The following is a 22162-nucleotide window of genomic DNA, read 5'->3' on the forward strand; positions in this document are numbered from 1 at the left end:
CGGCTCACTGCAACCTCCGCCTCCTGGGTTCAAGCCATTCTCCTGCCTCAGCCTCCTGAGTAGCTGGGACTACAGGCGAGCGCCACCATGCCCAGCTAATTTTTGTATTTTTAGTAGAGACGGTGTTTCACCATGTTGATCACGATGGTCTCGATCTCTTGACCTCATGATCCACCTGCCTTGGCCTCCCAAAGTGCTGGGAATATAGGCGTGAGCCACCGTGCCCAGCCTTACCCCCGTTTTAATAGCCTATGGTACACCTGTATTGACTATCAGCATCTACTCAACAGCATCTGGTCAGACTCCTCCTTGAGTTATCAGTGCTGTCATAAAGGGGCCAGAGGTTTAATCCGAAGCAGTGGCAAGAAAGTAAGAACATAATGTGAACACTATGCAGCCGGAAGAAGAAAAACCGGCAGATGAAAATAAGACAGTTACTCACATAGTGAGTCCGTGCACCTTCAGCTATTGCCTCTTCCTGTAACTATGAAAACGAAGGACTAGTGACATGTGAGGAAGTCCATCATGGACTTCAGGCTTTTGGTGGTAGTAGTAACATAGACATTTGCATGGGAAGTCATCAAGAAAAGTCAAAGAAGACTTTAAGACATTTTTAATGCATATAAGAGATCAATCGGCTGGGTGTGGTAGCTCACAATCCCAGCACTTTGAGAGGCCAAGGTGGGTGGATCACCTGAGGTCAGGAGTTCAAGACCAGCCTGGCCAACATGGTAAAACCCCATCTCAACTAAAAACACAAAAATTAGCCAGGCTTGGTGGTGGGTGCCTGTAATCCCAGCTACTTGGGAGGCTGAGGCATGAGAATCGTTTAAACACAGAAAACAGAGGTTGCAGTGAGTCAGATTCCCATCATTGCAATCCAGCTTGGGTAACAAAAGCAAAACTCCATCTCAAAGAAAAAAAAGATCAAACTTACTGGAAATAAACTACCTATCTCATGTTTCAGTGGGAAATGAACTACATATTGAGATGTTGACAGAAAACTGCTCTTGTGGAAACAACTGGACCCATCAATATAAAGGATTGAAGCCGGGTGCGGTGGCTCACTCCTCTAATCCCAGCACTTTCAAAGGATGAAGCGGGCAGATCACGAGGTTAGGAGATCAAGACCATCCTGGCCAACATGGTGAAACTCCATCTCTACTAAAAACACAAAAATTAGCTGGGCATGGTGGCGTGTGCCTGTAGTCCCAGCTGCTCAGGAGGCTGAGGCAGGGGGATCACTTGAACCCAGGAGGTGGAGATTGCAGTAAGCCGATAGTGCCACTGCTGTCCAGCTTGGTGACAGGGCAAGACTCTGTCTCAAAAATTAAATTAAATTAAATTAAATTAAGATTAAAAGGATTGAAAGGGACCAAGCAGCTCACTACGAGATCAAGTTACACTAAGACTTGGAACACTAACATTCTGTAAGAGGTTGTGTAGTTTTCAGTGGGTAGGGGTTGGAATGAGTGATCTCATTGTTATATATAGCAATTTTTGATGCATTTTATATGCATACCAGCAAATGTTACTGTATTTGCGCAATAATCACTTAACTGGTGGTATGTGAAGACCCTGATAATGTAGGTGAATTGAAGAATGGATTCGAAAACTTCAAAAAAAGGATAGCAAAAAAAGATCCAGTATGCTGTCTGTCATCTATCATCTATCATCTATCATCTATCTATCTATCTATCTATCTATCTGTCTGTCTGTCTGTCTGTCTATCTATCTATCTTATAGCTTAGGCTGATTTAAAACAAAGCCCTTAGACTAATTGTTTTTCTTTCTTAAAATAAGCTAATGGCTTTTTTTGTGTGAAGCTTTTTTATTAAAAGAAAAAAATTTTAATTCTTGTACCTAGCACAGTATTGTTATAGAATTTACATGTAACATTTTATATGGTAGTTTAAGTCCGTCAGTTTCTTAACTGTGGACAAATTAACAGTTGGCCCTGGCCTTCTGCCGTAGCGTGCCTGTGTCACTTGCTTAGCCCTGGCGTTTGTGCAGACACGCCAGCCTCAGGGCTACAGTCAGGCTGAGCCTGAACTTTTGTCAGGCAGCTCTAATACCCAGAGCTTGTCTTTGTCTCCTTTCCTTTCCTTCTGTTTCTTTTCCTTCTTTCTTTCTTTGGGTTTTAGTTGAATTTTATGAGGGAAATTACCAGTGTTCAGATTTGAACTATAATAGTTTGTGTATTCAATATTTGAAGTATATTCTATTTTGTGGTATTCTTGTTTCAAAGTGTATTCAAGTAGGTTTTCTGAAATATATAAATGAAATTTACAAAAATTAAAAAGAGAAATACCAGATCCAGCAATCCCACTATTGGGCATATAAATAAAATTAAATCAGTATGCTGAAGAGATATTTGCACTCCCATGATTATTGTAGCTCTATTCACAGTAGCCAAGAAATGGAATCAACCTAAGTGTCTATCAATGCACTCATGGATTTGTATATGGTATATACACAGAATGAAATCCGATTAAGCCATTAAAAAGAAAGAAACCCTTTAATTTGCAACAACATGGGTGACCCTGGAAGACATTATGTTAAATGAAATAAGCTGGACACAGAAAGACAAATATCACATGATCTTACTTGTATGTGGACTCTAAAAGGTTGATCTCATAGAAGTAGAAAATGAAACAGTGGTTGCCGGAGACTAGGGAGGGAGTGGTTAACAGGTACAGAAGTATAGTTAGACAGCAGGAATAGCTTCTGGCATCCTATTGTACAGCAGAGTGACTGTAATTTACAATAATGCATATTTCAAAATAACTGGAAGAGCCATTTACATGTTCTCACTACAAAGAAATGATAAATTTCACATGATGGCTTGCTAATTACCCTGAACTGATTATCATACTACATATACATGTTTTGAAATATCACTTTGAATCCCATAAATATCTATAAATATTATGCATCAATTAAAATTTTAAAAAGACCTTCACCTAAATGAAATTCATGATCCTGTAGTGGTTTGCAACTTATATTTTGAGCAATAATCATGAAAGGCACTGAAAGTAAGAGAATGAAAGAAGTCACCACCAGGCAGTGGTGCTGGGAGGTGAGAAAGAACAGGGAGGACAGCTACTTTTCATCACATGCTCTTCACTTATTTGATTTGCTGTTATGTGAATTCATTGATTTGATAAAAATGAAAAGTACAACCAAAAAAGCTAAGCAAGAAAGGCCTTTAATTCTTTTCCTGGTTCAAGTGGTTCCTGTTGCAGCTTCCACAGCCCTGATTCAGTTCCCTGGGATAGGAGCCTGCCCCTAGGTTAGAGGCCCAGCACCTGACCCTCACCTACTCTCACTCAATCTCTTTCAGCAGTGATGTATCTCTGTCATTTCCAAAGTCGCCTCCAGATGGTTTAGGAGCATTCATGAAGCTGGCACGGAAGCCAGCAGGACAACTTGGAGTGGGTTTTTCAGCTTGTCACCGAAGACTGGGGCAAAGAATGAATTGTTTTAGGAGGCAGGTGCTGCTACCTGGCTGACTTTCGTGCCCAGGTGAGGAGGGCATGCTGGCCTCACACCCAGGCCATCTCTCCAGGTGGGGAACAGGGCCACAAACACCTCCAGCATGGCTTTGGGGTAACCCGACTCCAACATGATTCTGCAGTTCCTCACACTATGTTCTCAAAGTCTGGGTACAGGTTTTTGATGCTCATGGAGGCTGCAGGCCAGAAAGGACTCAAGGGACCCCTTGTACAGGGCATCATGTACCTCCCAGCCTTGGCCTTCTCTCTCCCAGCCTTTCCTCTGCATTTTCCTTTTCTAGAACACCCTGCAGCATTCCAGGAAGAAAGTATAACAGCTGAGGATTCCTCCTGATGCCAGTATTTGATCTGTGATATGCTTGGACGTGTGTGAGTCCAAGCTTTTTTTTTTTTTTAAGGGCAGAGCCTTAAGTAGAACATGATGCAATTCTGCAGTTGGCACGTTGATGATGATGGACTATTGTGTCTGTGGCTGTGATTTCAGTGGAGCCCTTGTTTTGCTCTTGCTGGGTCAGTTTGCCATTGCTGGAAAACAAGGGATGCACACAGGGTCACCAGCCAGCCTAGACCACAGTTGAAAGCCACCAAGGCCACCATGTCAGCCATAGGTCAAGGACTGATGCAAAACCCTTCCGCCTCCTAGACCTTGATGGGAGAGAGAATAGAAGCCAACACATGCTGGAGAGACAGGAGCCAGTGTCCAAGCTCCACCTGCAGGCTTAGAGCCATGGGTGAAGGTGGAAATCTGCTGTCATTGGGAGAGGAGAGTCTGGACCTCACCTTTTGAGAAAGCTCCTCAGCAGCCCACACTTGAGAGAGTCCATATGGATGGTTTTCTTGGAAGTTGAGTGGCAAAAAACCTGAGCTTGATTCTTGAGTGCAGGCTCTGCATGGGTCAGTGCTATTCAATGAAGAGCCTTCAATGAGTATCCTGAGCATGGATGAGGAAACTGTCAGTGAGTCACCAAAAAAAGAAAAAGAGAAAGAAAAAGATTCAGATGATGATTTTCAAGGTTCTTAACCCCTGGTCTGCAACGATTACCGATGCTGCAGATATGTTTACTTCTGTCTCTAATACGTTGTTTTAAATATTCAGATACAGTTGACATAATGAGAAGTCCAAGCCAGAGCAATCAGCAAGAGAAAGGAATAATAGAATCTAAATAAGAAAAGAGGAAGTCAAGCCGCATGATTCCACACCTAGAAAATCCAAGTCTCCACCAAAAGAATCCTGGAACTGCTGACATGCTTTTGATAAAGTTTAAGGCTATAACACACACACAAAATTGTAGAATACTTTTTCCTGGTTATTTCTGTGAAAATGATGTTGGTAGCTTGATAGGAATAGTATTGAATCCACACGTTGCTTTGGGCAGTATGGCTAGTTTATCAATATTGATTCTTCAAATTAATGAGCATGTAATGTTTTTTCCATTTGTTGGTGTCATCTCTGATTTTGTTCAGCAGTGTTTTGTAGTTCTTGTGGAGATCCTTCACCTCCTTAGTTAGATGTATTCTTACATATTTATTTATATTTGTTTTGACCATTGTAAATGGGATTGAATGCTTTATTGGGTTTTCACCTTGATGTTACTGTCGTATAAAAATGCTACTTATTTTGTACGGCTGGGCGCGGTGGCCCAAGCCTGTAATCCCCGCACTTTGGGAGGCCGAGGCGGGTGGATGACGAGGTCGAGAAATCGAGACCATCCTGGTCAACATGGTGAAACCCCGTCTCTACTAAAGATACAAAAAATTAGCTGGACATGGTGGCGCGTGCCTGTAATCCCAGCTACTCAGGAGGCTGAGGCAGGAGAATTGCTTGAACCCAGGAGGCGGAGGTTGCAGTGAGCCGAGATCGCGCCATTGCACTCCAGCCTTGGTAACAAAAGCGAAACTCCATCTCAAAAAAAAAAAAAAGCTACTTATTTTGTAGCATTTTGACCCCTCTGTTAGGCGACCTGGGCAGGGGGGCTCCTGCGCGCTTCGCGAGCCCTGGCTCGGTCACCAGCCCCACTGGGACGTCACAAGCGCTCAGCTGCCCAGTGCGCACGTGGCAGTAGAGAAGTTGGTGACTACCGAGCTCCGCCTCCGTTACTGACCGTTTTCTCGCCATTGTACCTTGCACTCAATGGGCAATTTATTAAGTATATTTCGCCCCCGGTCCCGCCGCAGGCCCCTGCCTGGCCGTGTCCCACGCGCTCCCATAGCCCGGGAGGCGTCCCAGCCTGGCCCGGCTCCCCCTGTGGCGCCCACGCTTACCCCCGGCCCTTACCGATTTCTCTTCAACGGTCAGCAGAGTCGGAAGCCTTCTCCAGGCAGCTTCTTCGGCGCCCCCAGGAGACCGCCAGACACGGGCGCCCCCGTGGCGGTCCCGCCTGCTGTGGACTGCAGGCTCCTCTTAAGGAGGAGAACCGTGTTGTCGGCTCGCAACTCCTTGGTGTTGAGACACCCCAGCTCTGTGAGGATCCCTCCTCCCAGCAGCACGTTCACCCTCAGACCACAGGAGGAGGCGGTCGGGGCTAGGAAGCCGATCCCGATCCCAGCCAGGCTCCCGAATCAGACCAAGGTGAGGACCCAAGGAAAGCCCAGAGGAGCGATAGAGGAGGAGGAGCAGGTAGTGACCCAGGGGCAGGAGGACAAGAAAAGCCCCCTCCTCTCCGCAGGATACCCACATCCAGGGCCCTGGAGGTCCGGGGAGACCTTAGTTCCGTCAGGGACAGTCCTGGGCCCCTAGAGGGAAATGTTTACCCCAATAGCCTGTGAGAAAATAACTTGACTGACAAGGCCCAGGTGTCTCCAGTGAGCTCCTGCTGGAAGGGCCATGTTGTCCCCAGCTCAGCCCTGCTGGAGAGGTCCTTCCCCTTAAGAAGCCTGACCCAGGGCCAGGCGCGGTGGCTCACGCCTGTAATCCCAGCACCTTGGGAGGCCGAGGCGGGTGGATCACGAGCTCAAGAGAGCTAATTTTTTGTGTTTTTAGTAAAGACGGGGTTTCACCATGTTGACCAGGATAGTCTCGATTTCCTGACCTCGTGATCCACCTGCCTCGGCTTCCCAAAGTGCTGGGATTACAGGCATGAGCCACCGCGCCCGGCCCAAGAATGACATTTTTTAAAAGATCAACAAAATTACAAACCCTTAACTGGACTACCTAAGAAAAAGAGAAAATAGAGGTCGGGCGCGGTGGCCCACGCCTGTAATCCCAGCACTTTCGGTGGTCGAGGCGGGTGGATCACGAGGTCAAGAGATGGAGATTATCCTGGTCCACATGGTGAAATCCCGTCTCTACTAAAAATACAAAAAATTAGCTGGGCATGGTGGTGCGTGCCTGTAATCCCAGCTACTCAGGAGGCTGAGGCAGGAGAATTGCCTGAACCCAGGAGGCGGAGGTTGCAGTGAGCCGAGATCGCGCCATTTGCACTCCAGCCTGGGTAACAAGAATGAAACTCTGTCTCAAAAAAAAAAAAAGAAGAAGAAGCCTGACCCATCTCCCTGTGCTCCCTGATCCCGCCCGGGGCTGCTCCCTGCTGCCGGAGAAGGTGGCCCAGGAAGTGCAGGATACAGACCACCTGCTCAGCTCCCCAGGCTTGCTGATATTGGGGAAGGACCTTCAGTTCTTGCATCAAGGGCTGTTCTCCACCCAGAGCTGCCAACCACAGGTTCCACAAAAGAAAATTGTCAGTTACAACTTTTGCTGCTGGCCTTTCTCCTGAAATGAGCTGATATGGGATAGAGCTGAGTTGCAGTTAGACCTTCCAAGAACAACATTTCCCATCATATTTAATGAGTTCTGAGCAGAAGTTCTTATTCTGGGGCTTGGGGTTTTCTAGGGGATTCTTGGGTGGACTTCAGGGTATCTGTGAACTCTCTAAATCTGTAAGGTGCATGCAATGTGTATTTTATATGCATTTTTCTGGGATGTGTGTTGATAAATTTCATTAGGTTCCTTATGGGGCCTATGATCCCAAATCAGTTGGTGCCGAAGCTAAAAATCAGATGCAGCCTGTGGCAAATAAGACACACAGCTGGTTCATGGTGCATGATGGGTATGAGGCCGGAGGGGAAGGATAGAGAGAATCACTGGTCACATTTCAGCCTTCTTCTTCAAACCTACCACAGTCTGGAGGCTCACTCAGGCGATATAGAGCTGGTTTCTCTTGCCCTGTCCATCACACAGACATGCTAAGGAGCAGTGCAGCAGCCAAACAGCAGGCGTGGGGGGAGAAAGCTGCCCCTGCTCCCTGACCAGATGCACAGTCAGTGGACACAGGAGAATTCCCTTGACCTTAGGGCTCTTCTGGTTGCCTGGGTACATGAAGATTTCTGTAGACCAAGATGTGGTGCATACATGCCACCATACCTGACCCCATAGGGAGCACTGCTGTCCTAGAAGGCAGAAAGAGACAAAAATCCAGTGGCTTTTGGGATTAGCTAGTAAATGCTCTGAGGTCACATGTCCAGTTGGGGTGACCTCTACATTCCTGACTCCCTGTCATCCACCCACTAGTGTAGGAATTGAAAAGATGATACAATTGTGCATTTCATTTATCATGAGACCCTCAAATGTCAACATGTGATTGGACTTATTAAATGTAGGACCACTTAAACTAAGGAACGATATCCAGTAACAGTCTTAAGAGAGCAGCTAAACACACAAAGAGAAAGAAAGAAAAGAAAGAAAGAGAAGGGAAGTCTACATGAAGAACAGTTGTTTGGCAGCTCCTTGAAGCATTCTGCTCTTACTGCATGCAGTGTTTATCCATGGTAAAATCTTAAACACCGTTAGCAATCATCTAAAGAAAGAAAACAACTGATTTGTTAACCTCGATTTCACTACCCATACATGTAACAAAGAGGATGTCTGATGAGAGAGAAACACGTCAAAGTCATGATGTTCTTTAGAGTAGGCATAAGAGGAAAGGCATGACAATATGGTGACATTGCTCCCTGAGGCAGGTTTGTTTCTCCCCATTCAGTGATCAGTCTATGATTTCTTTCTCTAATAATTCTCTGACAGTGCACAGGAAGACAGCAAATTTCTTAGGGCAGGCATCAAGTGCTTTGTGTTCCAAAAAAGTGTGGGGTTAACCCAGCATGGTATCAGTCATGAGTAATGACACACAAAGTAAGCGTCGAGGCTGGTACTTTGGCAGAATAACCTGCCCAAGTGTAAAGACCTGAACATGAGCTGGAGTGAGTAACGAATCAAGAACTGAGCAAATGCCAATAAGATCAAACGTGAACTCATGTCCTCTCATGGTGTTTTGGTTAGAAATTGTGTGTGTGTGTGTGTGTGTGCACGCATGTGTGTGCATGCACATGCATTTAGTTGCCAGCGAATCATTAAAGTAAGTTAAGATGGAAACCAGGCCTGAGAAATCTCTGAGCAAAGCCAATGAGGCCTCCTAAGGGACCTCAGCCTTACTTGATTTGCAGACATAAGTGAAACCTGACTTGAAGTATTTCTTATAAATGTCTACCCAGTACTATAGCACTTGTTCCTGTAGGCTTATCCACACTGAGTTATTCTTTTTTTGTTGCAATGTCTTGCCACTCCAACCAGACCGTAGCTTCTTGGAGATGGGACCATGTTCCTTGTTTGAGTAAATGTCCAACACTTGTGAGTAAATTTACTCACAGGTAAATGTACTCACAAGTGTTGGACAAATATCCTGCCTTTCCTCCCATTATCACAGAAGTGGTATCCTCCTCCCACCTGAAGACCGTCCTCTTCTTGTCTTTGGATTCCTCCCCCTCCTGCCTCTCACAGACTCAGTGACATCCATCATCCTCCATCTCTTCTTTTCACATATTCAGCTTCTCTTTTAGCCTCAGCTCATGGGCTCAGGGATCCCCCATTTGATTACAAATTCATCCAAAGGCCCCACATCAGACCGTAGTTCCATCCTGGGATCCCCCACTGCGACATTTCATTTAGGCCTAGAGGTGTGTCATCCACCACCTCCACCATCGTCCCCCATTCTTCTGCCCATTGCTCTTTGACTTCCATTCCATCACTCCAGTGGAACACACTTCCCCCAAGGGCACCAATGCCCCGAGTCACCATAGCCTATGGACACTCTATGTAACTTCCAAGCAGCACTATCTACTGTTGACTATGAGCTCCTTCTTGAAACATCATTTCTGATTTCTGGGTGAGTTGAACAGGTAAGGAGTATCCCACTCTTGCCACAGGCATCTGAAATCCTGTCAGGAGGAAACCCCTCAACCACCATGGACACTTGAGTTGGCAGGGAGAGCTGCTTAGAGAAGGGGCAGGGGCAGAAATACTGCCAATGTGGAGCCCAGAGAGTTTGTTACAGGAGCTTCTCTACTGGATCATGGCCAGGGACACCCATCTCCCTAGGCTCAACTTGCTCCTATAGGAGACTCAAGCCCTAGGAGAACTGTGGGACCTGAACTCTGCATGGTGGTCCATGAGATGGGGCCAGTCTAACCTGAGCACCCCTCAGTCTCCTGACCTCTCCTGGGGCACCGGCCTGGCCAAGCCTGCTTGCAGTGCAGCCTCAGGTGCCCACAGAGGGTACCTCCTAGTGGCCCACATCATAGCTCCTGTGCTTGCAGGCCACACCTGACCAGCAGAGGGCTCCAGCAGAGTAGCCCCCACAGACACACAACAGCCTGCATTTGCTCTCCCTGAATTGCAGCCTTCCCTGTGCTGCTTTGCCTGCACACACTCCACCACAGCCACCCCTCATATGGCTTTGCCAGAGCATCTGTGTATGGCTAGACTTTCCCCCCACTAATGCCCCACCCCTGTGCCAAGCTACCACCAGCCTGAAACTAGGCATGGAGAATAATGGACCCATGTCTACCCTGAGTGGTCCCTGCCACCCACAGTAACACACACAGAGGACACACACACTCCTGCATCCATCAACACCCCACCCACGGGCTAACACCATCACCAGTGCTAACACATGTAAGACACCAGCTAGGGCATCTTCCTCCTGACACCATGCTGCCTCTACCACTACTGTGAATGAACATCTGCACAGAGACTAGCAACCCAGCACACACTAGCGCCCCACCACAGTGGACAAGCATGCACCCCACCACACTGCCACTGCCACTGCTGTTGGCATACACAAATGAGGACAGATTCCATTGCCACCACCTTGTGAAGTGCTTTGGCTGGCATCACCCATCCAAGTATTGTGACCAGCTATCTGGGAGCACCTCCACATCCCCAACACAGTGGATTCCTAACCTCAAGGAGGCAGGGAACAAAGTCGGCCCAGTAAAAGTCGAGAATTAGAGCATGCAGTCCGGAAGTTGGGAGCTGAGCTTTGACCCCCTAAAATCTTCCAGAAACAAAGCCAGTCCACTGAACCCACCTTGTACCATAATCAAACCCCCAGGTCTTCAAACAGGATAAAAGAAAAAAATCACCCAAAGGACAGAACTTCAAAGACTGAAGGAACGTCGGCCCACACAGATGAGAAAGAATGAGTGCAACCCTGACAACTCAGAAAGGCCGGGTGCCTTCTTTTCGCCAGATGACTGCGTCACCTCTCCAGCAAGGGCTCTGAAATGGGCTGAGATGACTGAAATGACAGATGCAGAATTCAGAATATGAATAGGAATGAAGATCATCGAGATTAAGGAAAATGTTGAAACCCAATCCAAGGTTCCTAAGAATCACAATGAAACAATACAGGAGCTGACGGACAAAATAGACAAAATAGCCAGTATGAGAAAGAATGTATTCAACCTGATAGAGCTGAGAAATACACCACAGGAATTTCATAATGCAATCACAAGTATTAACAGCACAATAGATGAAGCCGAGGAAAGAATCTCAGAGCTTGAAGACTGGCTTTCTGAAATAAGACAGATAAGAATAAGAATAAAGAATAAAAAGGAATCAAAAAACTCCGAGAAATATGGGATTATGTAAAAAGACCAAATCTATGACTCACTGGTGTCCCTGAAAGAGATGGAGAGAATGGAAACGATCTGGAAAACATATTTCAGGATATCACCCGTGAGAATGTCCCCAGCCTAGCTAGAGAAGCCAACAGAAAATTCAGGAAATGCAGAGAACCCTAGTAAGATACTTCACAGGAAGATCATCCCCAAGACACATAATCATCAGGTTCTCCAAGCTTGAAATGAAAGAAAAAAATGTTAAAACCAGCTAGAGAGAAGGGTCAGGTCACCTACAAAGGGAAGCCTATCAAACTAACAGTGGACCTCTCAGCAGAAACCCTACAAGCCAGAAGAGATTGGGGGCTTATGCTCAACATGCTTTTTCCCCCCATGAGTCATAGGGTATGATTAACATTCTTAAAGAAAAGAAACTCCAACCAAGACTTTCATATCTAGCCAAACTAAGCTACACTGGTAAAGGAGAATAAGATCCTTTGCAGAAAAGCTAATACAGAGGGAATTCATCACCACCAGACCCGTCATCTCTAGGAATTCTGATTTTATAGATCACATCTGGCATTGCACCAGGTGGAATTTGTGAAAAATGTGAGGAAATATTACTGCTAATTAGGCAAGCCCGATACTCTAACAATTGTCAAAAACAAATGAAAAAACAAAATGCTAAACCCCCATAGCAGTGTTTTCTTATTCATTTCCTCCCTCCATCCCCTCTGCCACGAGATTGCTGAGAACAGCCTGATACATATTCCTCTTCCCTTCCAGATGCAGAATTGGGTGTTCTTCGCCTGGGCTTTTGCCCTGCCCACACCCAGCAGGCGCACGGCTCAAAAAGTGGGAAAAGGAACCAAGGCAACCAAGGCGAAGGAGGCAGAACCTCCGCAGCCAGCAAAGAAGAGGCACTGTCTCCCAGCAGGTTAGGCAGCCCTAAGCCATGCACCCCAGTATTTGGGAGATGAAGGTTCTTCCCCACTTGTGTGTTTCCAAGCAGGGTCATGTTGTGGTTAAGGGTATGGGTTGGCAGCGAGAATGTTTGGGTTTGAATCCTGGCTCAGGCACTTAGCTTGGATAAGTAATTGAACCCCTCTGTGCCTCATCTTCCCCCTCTGTACCTGCCTCCAAGAGTTGTTATGAGAATAAAGGAATTAATGCATGTAAAACACTTAAAACAGGGCTTACTACATATTAATCACCCAGTAAATGTTAGCTATTATTATCATCATCTTGAAACAGCTCCAACTCAGAATTATAATGAACATCATTATATTATACTGTCCTCTATTGCACCCCTTGAAACTACATTGCAGGCAAGAAATTACCAAGTCTTCTGGTGATTTCTTTCTTTCTTTTTTTTTTTTGAGACAAAGTTTTTCACTCTTGTTACCCAGGCTGGAGTGTAATGGCGCAATCTCAGCTCACCGCAACCTCCGCCTCCTGGGTTCAAGCAATTCTCCTGCCTCAGCCTCCTGAGTAGCTGGGATTACAGGCATGTGCCACCATGCCCAGCTAATTTTTTGTATTTTTAGTAGAGACGGGATTTCACCATGTTGACCAGGATGGTCTCGATCTCTTGACGTCGTGGTCCACCCGCCTCGGCCTACCAAAGAGCTGGGATTACAGGCTTGAGCCACTGCGACCGGCCTCTTTTTTTTTTTTTAATCATTGAGAAAAAAAAAATTCTATTTATTCCTGTCAGAAATGTAAATCAATATCTGGTCTTGGGAGATGAAGAGAGTTGGATCCCATTCTCACCCAAACGCCGTCATCAGTACTGATAAGCCAGTGGGTTTGGGCTGTCTTGTTAGGATCAGTTGGTGCTGCAGAAGGAAAGGGTGTATCTAGTTTGTCATCTTTTTGACAAGCAGGCATGGCTGCTCGGAAATGTTCTGCTTGACTCCCTCGATCTTCCAGTTTGATGGCTCTTGCTCTTTTCAGATTTTTCTGGCTTCCCGTCTCATTGAAGAATGTCCCAGCCACACTCTTCCCGGAGTTTCACTATTCTTCCTTGCTCACAGTCAATGTTCATCTACTTTAGGGGCTGATGGTACTAACATTGTTGCAATCCTGGGTGACTGCTCCAGATTGCAGGTTGGATTCAAGTTGACTTCACATATGTTTCACACTTTTTGGACCAGTGGCCAATAAGAATACATTCATCTCCTGGTGGATTGCTGGACTTTAAACTGTCGGTTCCTCCAATCATAGTCCAGGCAGGATGCTTTCAACTTTCCTCCCCCTTTGGCCTCACATCCTGATGTTCACAGTGGGGTTACTGAGAGTGAAGAAACTTACACATGGTTTTGTTTACATTTTCTTTCTTTTTTTCTTCTTTTGGTGCCTTCCACATGTTACACATGAATGCACACAATTTTATATTAAGAGAAAACATTAAGTCAGGAAACCAAAATATTGAAATACAGAATCTTTCAGAAGACACACAGTGAATTACCAGGAACTAAAGATAGAACTCACATTCCTAAACTCCTAGATTTTTAGCCCAAAATAACTCCACATAACAGAGAGAGGTGTTGCTACTCTTCAACTTACCTTTGCTTTGGAAAGAAAAGATGTGAGAAATCTCTCAGTTAAGTATAGATAGATAGATAGATAGATAGATAGATAGATAGATAGATAGGACGAAGGGATATAAGAATAAGTGGGTGGATAGATGGATGGATGGGTGGATGGATGGATGGATTGGTGGATGGATAACTATAGATGGGCATAAGTTGGGGGAGGAGAGCGAGGGCCTCTGAAGGTACAGGATACAATTTGGCCTTAACTAATCACAGCCATTCATTTTCACAACCTTGGGAATATGGTTGCTCCTTAGCCCACATAAGCTTATTAAGAGAGTATTCTAAGAAATTTAGCTACAGTTTTAGCAGACAAAGCCCGGGAAAGCTTCACCAGAGAGTTCTCCAGCACAGCAGTGCTCTGTTAATTCCTCTCCTTAATTCAATAAACAAGGGAATTTTGCAAAGGTTTTAATGGAAAATAACTACAGCCCTGATTTGCCTCCTTCTGAATTCTTATTGTTTCCTAATATTAAAAAGAAACTTTTAAAGGGCACCCATTTTTCTTGAGCAAATAACATTAAAAAGACTGCCTTTGCAGGTTAAATTCCCAGGACCTTTAGAGTTGGACTAAATGACTGGTATATTGAGAAAAAAAAAATTGTATTTTATATTTTTATCTTTTAATTTTATTTGTTCCATGCACTCTTTGAAGTCCTCTTGTATAATTATTCCTTTGAAAAACAAATGCAACTGAGTGAGTGAATCTAGAGGTTGGGGCTTAAACAAGTGACTTCACAGAGGTTCTGGCCTAAGCTCTGAATTTTGCAAGTATGATTCCTTTTTTTTTTTTTTTTTTTTTTTTTGAGATGGAGTTTCACTCTTGTTACCCAGGCAGGAGTGCAATGGCGCGATCTTGGCTCACCACAACCTCCGCCTCCTGAGTTCAGGCAATTCTCCTGCCTCAGCCTCCTGAGTAGCTGGGATCACAGGCACGCGCCACCATGCCCAGCTAATTTTTTTGTACTTTTAGTAGAGACGGGGTTTCACCATGTTGACCAGGATAGTCTCGATCTCTTGACCTCGTGATCCACCCGCCTCGGCCTCCCAAAGTGCTGGGATTACAGGCATGAGCCACCACGCCTGGCCAATTCCTAACTTTTTTTTTTATAAACAATTTCTCCTGGAACAACTTAAATGTAAAGGTAAATATTACCTTTAGAAGGTGCATTGTAGTGATAAAAGATACTGATTACTTATGAAAAAAGGCAGAGTCTACTGTTCTCATACTGGCTAGAGCTATGGACGGTGGCTCCAACCTCGTTCAGCAAGGCCCCCTGAAGCCACCACCAAACAGGACCTCATGGAGACAGCATTCTTCCTGCTACCCAGCTGGGCTTTCTTCACTCACCTCGGGGAATTTCTTTGTCTGCACATACACAGTGGTGGCCCTGTCAAAATACTTAGCATAGCCCTCATTCAGGCTGTAAATCTTTCCTTTCTTATTAATCTTCACATCTTTTTCCACCAGTAAAAATTCACCAAGAGTCTAGCGAGATGAAGAAAGATACCAGGAAGAAGAGAAACGCCAGGAAACAGAAGCCCACACAATCATGAGAAGATGGGGCCTGCTGGCAGAGCTGGGGCTTGGCCGTGGTCACTCTGGAGCCTGCCCTTCCCGAGTGGTGGAAAGACAGCGATAATATGAAGCCCACACAAGAAGCTCAAGCAGTAACATAGCAAGAGGGAGGACAATTCAAAGGGAAGAGGCCCATGGTCTTCTTTCTCATTGTAACTGCTACTGTCAGGGAAGCCCCTTATTTATAAGGAACATGACTGTGTTTATCTCCCAAGTTCTCACCCCCAGATTAAAGTTTTCAGAAAGACTTTGGCCATCAACAGTTAGAGGAGAAGTTGTACTAATGTGTGAGGGATGCATTTTGGCCATTAATTTGCGGTCCAGTATTTTGTTTATGTTAATGATTCAGTCTCAGAAACCATTACAAGTTTCTGGTATCCCAACTACTCTTACCTGGGGAAAAGAGGAAGTTCTTTCAATTGGAAATTGTGTTCACCTGGCATAAGGAAAAAGTTGGTAAAATCTAAAGGAATCCTGGGACTTATTGATAAAATTGTGCTCAGTCCCTCTCTCCAGTCCCCTTATGCCCACCATGGTCCATAGCTGCAGGGCATCCCTCAGAGGCCCCTTTATCTAGTTCTGGTGACAAAATGTGATCAGCTCGCAGTGGATACCACCTTAAATGCTGATGTCCCTCTAAGTCACTAGGGGGAAATCGGGGCCTGGAAACCAGATTCACTTTAGTGGACATCAAATATTTTGAGAAAGTGAGAAACTCAAGAATGACAGCTCACAGCTGGCAGCTAGCCCAGAGGTTCCCAAGGAACATCAGAGATATTCCCACAATACAGAGAGGAAAGGTCATGCTGTCCATCTCTGAAATAAGACAGTGGCTAGGAGACTCAATAGCTATACATTCCTCTCTTCTCCTAACAAAAATGACAACTGCTTCTTTACCAACGACTTCATTTTAATCTCCCTGGCTCCTAAATAAAAATTATTAAGATAACCAATCATTAGTTGCACCCACTTCCAGGCAATATCCAATCCAGACCAGTCCTCTCTTCCTCAAACCCTCTTTAGAATGGCCAAGGACAATTCCATGGTTCCTTTGCAGTGCAATTCCCCTGCCCAATAAATTGAACTTCTTTTTCTTACAGATGTGCATGTGATTGTCTTTGTCTCATGAGCTTTAACTCGCTGTGGGCATGTGTTGCTTTGGAGCAGCCCAGCATTGAGTTCCACTTCTGAAAAATGCCTTGACATCTTTTAAAGAGTTGGATGCCAGTGCAGAAAGATTCGTATCTGGGCCTCTTCTAGTCCAAGGTCAGGCATGTGCCTCAGCTTAAAAATCAAGACACGCTCCCCGGGATTTGAAACCTGAGTGAGAGGCACAGCACCGGGTTTGGTGTCCAGGACAGACTGGCAGTGTTGCAACACCAGTGACGTGCTTCCTGCTTCCTGGTCCTCTAACCCTGCCCAGTCCTAGCCAAGGCCCCCAGCTGTCTCACTGAAACGGGAGAAGTTCCCTTATCCTCGTCGCAGGGCATGTGATGGGGTATGACTTGCTGTGTCCCTGCACTGTGGCTCAAACCTCTAGGGGGAGGCATGCAGTCAGGCAGTCTGTGGGGCTCCCACCCCATGGCAGCATCTAGCTGTGAATGTTTACAGCTGAAGCCCCAGTGGGTGGATGTTACAGTGTGCTCTTCCACTTTATCCGTGGGTCCACAGGCAGCCTGCATTAGAGCCCCTGCCTTATCTTCCACCATCCGCTGTTCAATGCTGGTGTGTTCTTCCATCAATATGTTCCTCTTGACATCCAGCTGCTTGTGTGTGTGCCTACCGGGGTCTCAGGGATTTTATAGGCACAGGATGGGGGTGTGGCAGGTCAGGGTGGTCTTGGGAAATACAACATTTGGGCACTGAAACAGAAATACCTGTCCTCACCTAGTTCCGTGGGCATAGGCCCAGGGGTGGAGCCCTCACCAGAGACCCTCCCAGCATTTCCCTGCCCCTCTTCTCGTATCGCCATCAATGCAGTAACTCCTTTCACTTAATTGAGCCAGGTTCGATTTTGTTCTTGCTTTTCAGCAGAAAGCGTGCAGATGCACAGCTGTCATCCGAACAGTGGTACTCACTCTCCACCTGAACGGAGGAGCTCATTCTGCATCAGGGTGGGTGAAAATGCCTTGGATTGATCCACTCCCGGGGCTGGGGCAGGGACTCTCAGGCCCCTGGAATGTTATTTCCATCATTTTATTAACCTGGAAAATACGTCCTTTTATTCTGATTGTGTGGTCACCAGCAACCGCTGATTTTTAATATGGGCTCTCATGCACTCGGATAAGAGGGTCCCTGATGATCAGGCACCAACTCCTTGTCACTGAGAAACAAGGGCTCCTGTTTGTCAACGAATGCCTTGACATTGAGCTTTATCCCACAAGGGGGAGTTGGTTAACAGGAGGTGGTTACTCTGTGCAGAACAATATGAGTGTTCTGACAAAATCAAATCACCAGCTCTGCAAACCCACAGATCTCACAGGCTGGGTTTGAGCCACTAAAGAATGCTGCCTCCATCACTGCTGGCTGCCCTCCATGGCATTTCTATCTGTGACAACTGCCACCAGCTACGTCCACTGGACGTCAACATCCCAAACAGACACTAAGCTTTGTGCAGAGTCTTTGCTCAAATGTTCCTTTGCTCAAATGTTCTTTATACTTGGGTGACTTGATCCAAAGGGATTTCAGGATAATACACGGAGATCAGGAAAGATTATGCTATGGTTCACTTCTTCCTTTTGTCATGGTGACAAGCTCTGGTGCCCACCTATGTCTGGACTGGGCCCTGCTGTCATGTTTCAGGGTAGAAAGCAGGCTCTGTCTGTGCCTGGGAATCCTCGAGTTAGTTCCCAGAGTCAAAGCACCTCCCATTGCCTTTAGAACTGCTCAGAATGTTCTTGGAAATATTTTACTTGTACTCAAGAGCATTTGTTTTTGAAATTGGGTCTGGTATAGTAGTTAAAGCACAGAGTGCCAGAGTGTGACACCTGACACCACCGGTCACTAGCTTGACCTTAGGCAACTCACCCTCTCTGTGCCTCCCTTTCCCCATCTGAAAATATAAATAATGGTAGGACCTACCTCACAGGGCTGCTGTCATGTTTAAATGCATTAATAGATGTAAATTCCCTAGGACAGGTACCTACATTCCTACAACTCATTAAGAATTATGTGTTAGCTGTTATTCTATAATTGCCCGAGAGTAATATGTGTAAGCCATAGATTTCTCAGGGTTTTCTGGCTTCTTTGGAAATAAAGGGAAACTGTGGCATTGGGAAATTGGCACAGCAATGGGCCTTGGTCTAATGGGTTTATAGGTGAAAAGATTCTATTTGAAAAGTTTCTAGATTTCCATACTGTAAACGCTGTTTTGTTAGTTAACTGTTCCGTTTTGAAATTTGCAACCCCCCTCTCTCCACATATATAAACTGACATGTGAACTCCACAAAGGCTGCCATGTGTCAACGCTGTATCTCCACTGCCTGAAATGGTGCTTTGGGACACAGCACCTGCCCAGTAACATCTGTACATCTAAATTAAATTTAAATACTGACCTTTCATCTAAGTGAACACAAGAGGTTTTGAAGTGGTCATTGGTCAACATTATCTGAGTTTTCACAAGACCTCAATATACTTGGCAAAGCATTTCACAAGTGATAGACAAAGCATCCACTTTAAAAGCAAAATTCACAGAGCATTCTACTGGATGGGGCTGCTCTAAAGAATTCATGCTTCTGTCTGGGAACTCGCAGTGTGGCGATTCTTAAATCATGAAGTTCTCATAAGCCAAAGAGATTGACTGCATTTTTGAAAAATGAACTCGAGGACAGGGCCTGAGTTGATGCAACCGGCTCTGCAGGACACTCCTACCCCCGGTGCCCTCACTAGAAAAGAGGCCCTTCATGGCTTCTGATGATGGTGCTAGCTCCCAAAACCAGGCTTCCAGGCTCTCTGACCCCCAAAACAAGTATTAGGAATGACCAGGAAATCACCCCAGGGGACTCGCACTGAAGCACAGAGGCCCATCAGGTCCCCAAGCCCAGATGCTGTCATATTCTGTACATACCGGGTCAAGCATGAAGAGGTCCACACCTTGCCCTGTGGAGAGCGCCACCAGGGTTGTGCCACCCTCTAGGGCATAATCTGTGGCCACATTGTTGTGGCCAGGCTGCAGGGTGTCCCTTTCAGAAGGCTTATCCTCTGAGGTCTGTGGAAAAGAGGAGAGAAATATCGTATGTTATTTTCTTAGGAGAGAATTCTTTGTCAGAGGCCTGGGATTCAGATATCCTTGAACCACTGAAGGAAGTGCAGTTCTTAGAATTTTAAGCTGCCACAAATCTATCCAGAGGAAATGAGTTGCTATGTTACCGACAATTCTAGCTGAGCGCCATGGCAAAGGCCATTTTGGGACTTCTTCCTTCGTATTTTCCAAACGCATGTGTCTGCAGCCTGCCAAGAAAAGGACTCCCAGATGCTAAAATCACAGCCCTTCTTCGTCATAAGCCGCACTCCTGAGTCAGTATAGTCACACCTCACGTATCACTGAGCTGAGGGTGCAGCGTCTTATTCTGCACACTCAACATCCTCGGAAGTATGTAGGACTGTCACCTCCGTGGCTCAGAGGGAGAACTCTGAGAACAAAACAACCTGAAATTAGCAATCTACTGCAGCTGGAGCAGCTGCACAACTCACTCAGCAGCCGGAAGCCCTGACTCTGGCTTTCTCTCTGACTTTGTGGATGCTCCTCATTTGCTTCTCTTCCCCACAGCTCCTCTTCCTCCGGCTCTTTAAATCTTGGTGTTCTTCCTAGTTTTTACTGTAGCCCTTGGTGCATCCAGCCAGTGCAAATGGTTCTTCCTCGCCTCCTTCTTCAAAATTAGGACTCTTGGCTGCTATGTTTATATTGATTCATGCCACCACCCACCACACACACACACACACACACACACACACACTCTTGATGGCATAGGAGATAGAGTCCTGACCCAGAGTAACCCAATCAGCCTCTCTCCTCCAGAAATGTAGAATTAGAGGACATTCTGGTGATGTAGAGTTAGAAGCCTTGTAAACCCGAATGGTCTCACCCTCCATGCTCTGACCTCATCGTTTGGTCTTCCAGGTGCTTGATGCAATGAGCGCTCAGTGGCTTCTTTGAAGTCCCCAACACATTTTCATTCATGGGTTTAGTGTCTGACTTCCCAGCTATACTGTAAGCAACCTGAGGGAGATACCCACTCCGTCTTATTCATAACACAATCTGGGCCATGTTTGTTACATTCAATTAACACATACACACACACAGATTCATATGTATGTAAGTTTACACGCACACATAAATATATATATGCATACCTGTAGTGGTTTTCAGCATAAGAATCCTACACTTGATTAATTTTAGAGTTATACTAAATTATACTATTCCATTTTTTTTTTTTTTTTTTTTGAGATGGAGTCGCGCTTTGTCACTCAGGCTGAAGTGGAATGGCATGATCTCTACTCACTGCAACCTCTGCCCCCTGGGTTCAAGCAATTCTCCTGCCTCAGCCTCTTAGGTAGCTGGGACTACAGGCATGTGCCACCACGTCTGGCTAATTTTGTATGTTCGGTAGAGATGAGATTTCTCCATGTTGGTCAGGCTGATCTCGAACCCCTGACCTCAGGTGATCCACCTGCCTCAGCCTCCCAAAGTGCTGGGATTACAGGCATGAGTCACCTTGCTCAGCCCTCCAATTTTCTTTTTTTTTTTTTTTTTACTGATTGTTAATAGTACATATTTTAAATTTTAATTATTATTATGAATGAGTTTATTGCTAATATATAGAAATCTAGTTGGTTTTGTATTTTGGTCTTGTATCCTGTGACCTTGCTGAACTCACTCATTCTCGGGAGTGTTTTGGGTTTTTGTTTGTGAGGTCCTTGGGATTTCCTACATAGATTATCACCCCATCTGCAAAGAGGGACAGTGTTATTAACTGCTTTCCAATCTGTTTCCTTTTCCTTATTTTTCTTGCCTTATTGTGCTGACTACAACTTCCAGGACTACGTATGCTGAGTAAAAGTGTGAGGGAGGATATCCTTGCCTTGCTCCTGATCTTAGAGGATAAGCATTCACTTTTTCACCATTAAATATAATGCTAGCTATAGATTTTTGTAGATGTACCTGATAGAGTTGAGGGGAGCTCCTCCTCTATTTCTTGTTTGCTAAGACTTTTTTTTTTTTTTCAGAGACAGGGTTTTACTCTGTTGCTCAGCCTGGAATGCAGTGTTGGGAACACGGCTCACTACACCCTCCAACTCCTAGGCTCAAGCTATCCTCCCATCTCAGCCTCCCAAGTAGCTGGGACCACAGGCATGTACCACCATCCACCTCTCTGACTAATTTGGTTTTTTTTTTGTTTTGAGATGGTGTCACATTATGTTGCCCAGGCTGGTCTCAAATTTCTGGCCTCAAGTGGTCCTCCCACCTCAGCGATTTTCTTTTTCAAGTCATGAGTGATTTTTGAATTTGTTCAAGTGATTTTTCTCCATCAGTTGATGTAATTATATGATTTTTCTTCTTTAGCCTGTCGATATGGTGAATT

At 45.5% G+C, this 22162-nt stretch overlaps 1 protein-coding gene and 1 long non-coding RNA gene across 2 annotated transcripts; one reads left to right on the forward strand and one right to left on the reverse strand.

The window, feature by feature from the left end:
• Nucleotides 1–3194: 3194 nt before the first annotated feature.
• Nucleotides 3195–20426, reverse strand: LOC144581476 (uncharacterized). Its single transcript, XR_013532345.1, has 3 exons — nucleotides 19950–20426; nucleotides 19648–19788; nucleotides 3195–4465 (listed from the first exon to the last, which is right to left on the reverse strand). It is a non-coding gene; the product is annotated as an uncharacterized LOC144581476 (long non-coding RNA).
• On the forward strand, nucleotides 5560–17007 carry LOC100390313 (nuclear pore-associated protein 1-like). The gene is made up of 3 exons (XM_078365619.1): nucleotides 5560–6084; nucleotides 12192–12342; nucleotides 15474–17007. Exons 1-3 carry the CDS (start codon nucleotides 5647–5649, stop codon nucleotides 15557–15559), a joined length of 675 nt encoding a protein of 224 aa, XP_078221745.1. The 5' UTR covers nucleotides 5560–5646; the 3' UTR covers nucleotides 15560–17007.
• Nucleotides 20427–22162: the final 1736 nt, after the last annotated feature.

This window comes from Callithrix jacchus, chromosome 1 (assembly GCF_049354715.1).
Source record: "Callithrix jacchus isolate 240 chromosome 1, calJac240_pri, whole genome shotgun sequence".
Lineage (NCBI taxonomy): Eukaryota > Metazoa > Chordata > Mammalia > Primates > Cebidae > Callithrix > Callithrix jacchus.

What these genes read in the sequence shown, in the direction of transcription:
- LOC100390313 (XM_078365619.1), top strand. Translation starts at nt 5,647, where the DNA reads ATGGGCAATTTATTAAGTATATTTCGCCCCCGGTCCCGCCGCAGGCCC. An exon ending in GGCTCCCGAATCAGACCAAG is followed by an intron (nt 6,085 to 12,191) that starts GTGAGGACCCAA and finishes CTTCCCTTCCAG; the next exon opens with ATGCAGAATTGGGTGTTCTT. An exon ending in GAGGCACTGTCTCCCAGCAG is followed by an intron (nt 12,343 to 15,473) that starts GTTAGGCAGCCC and finishes TTTTTCCACCAG; the next exon opens with TAAAAATTCACCAAGAGTCT.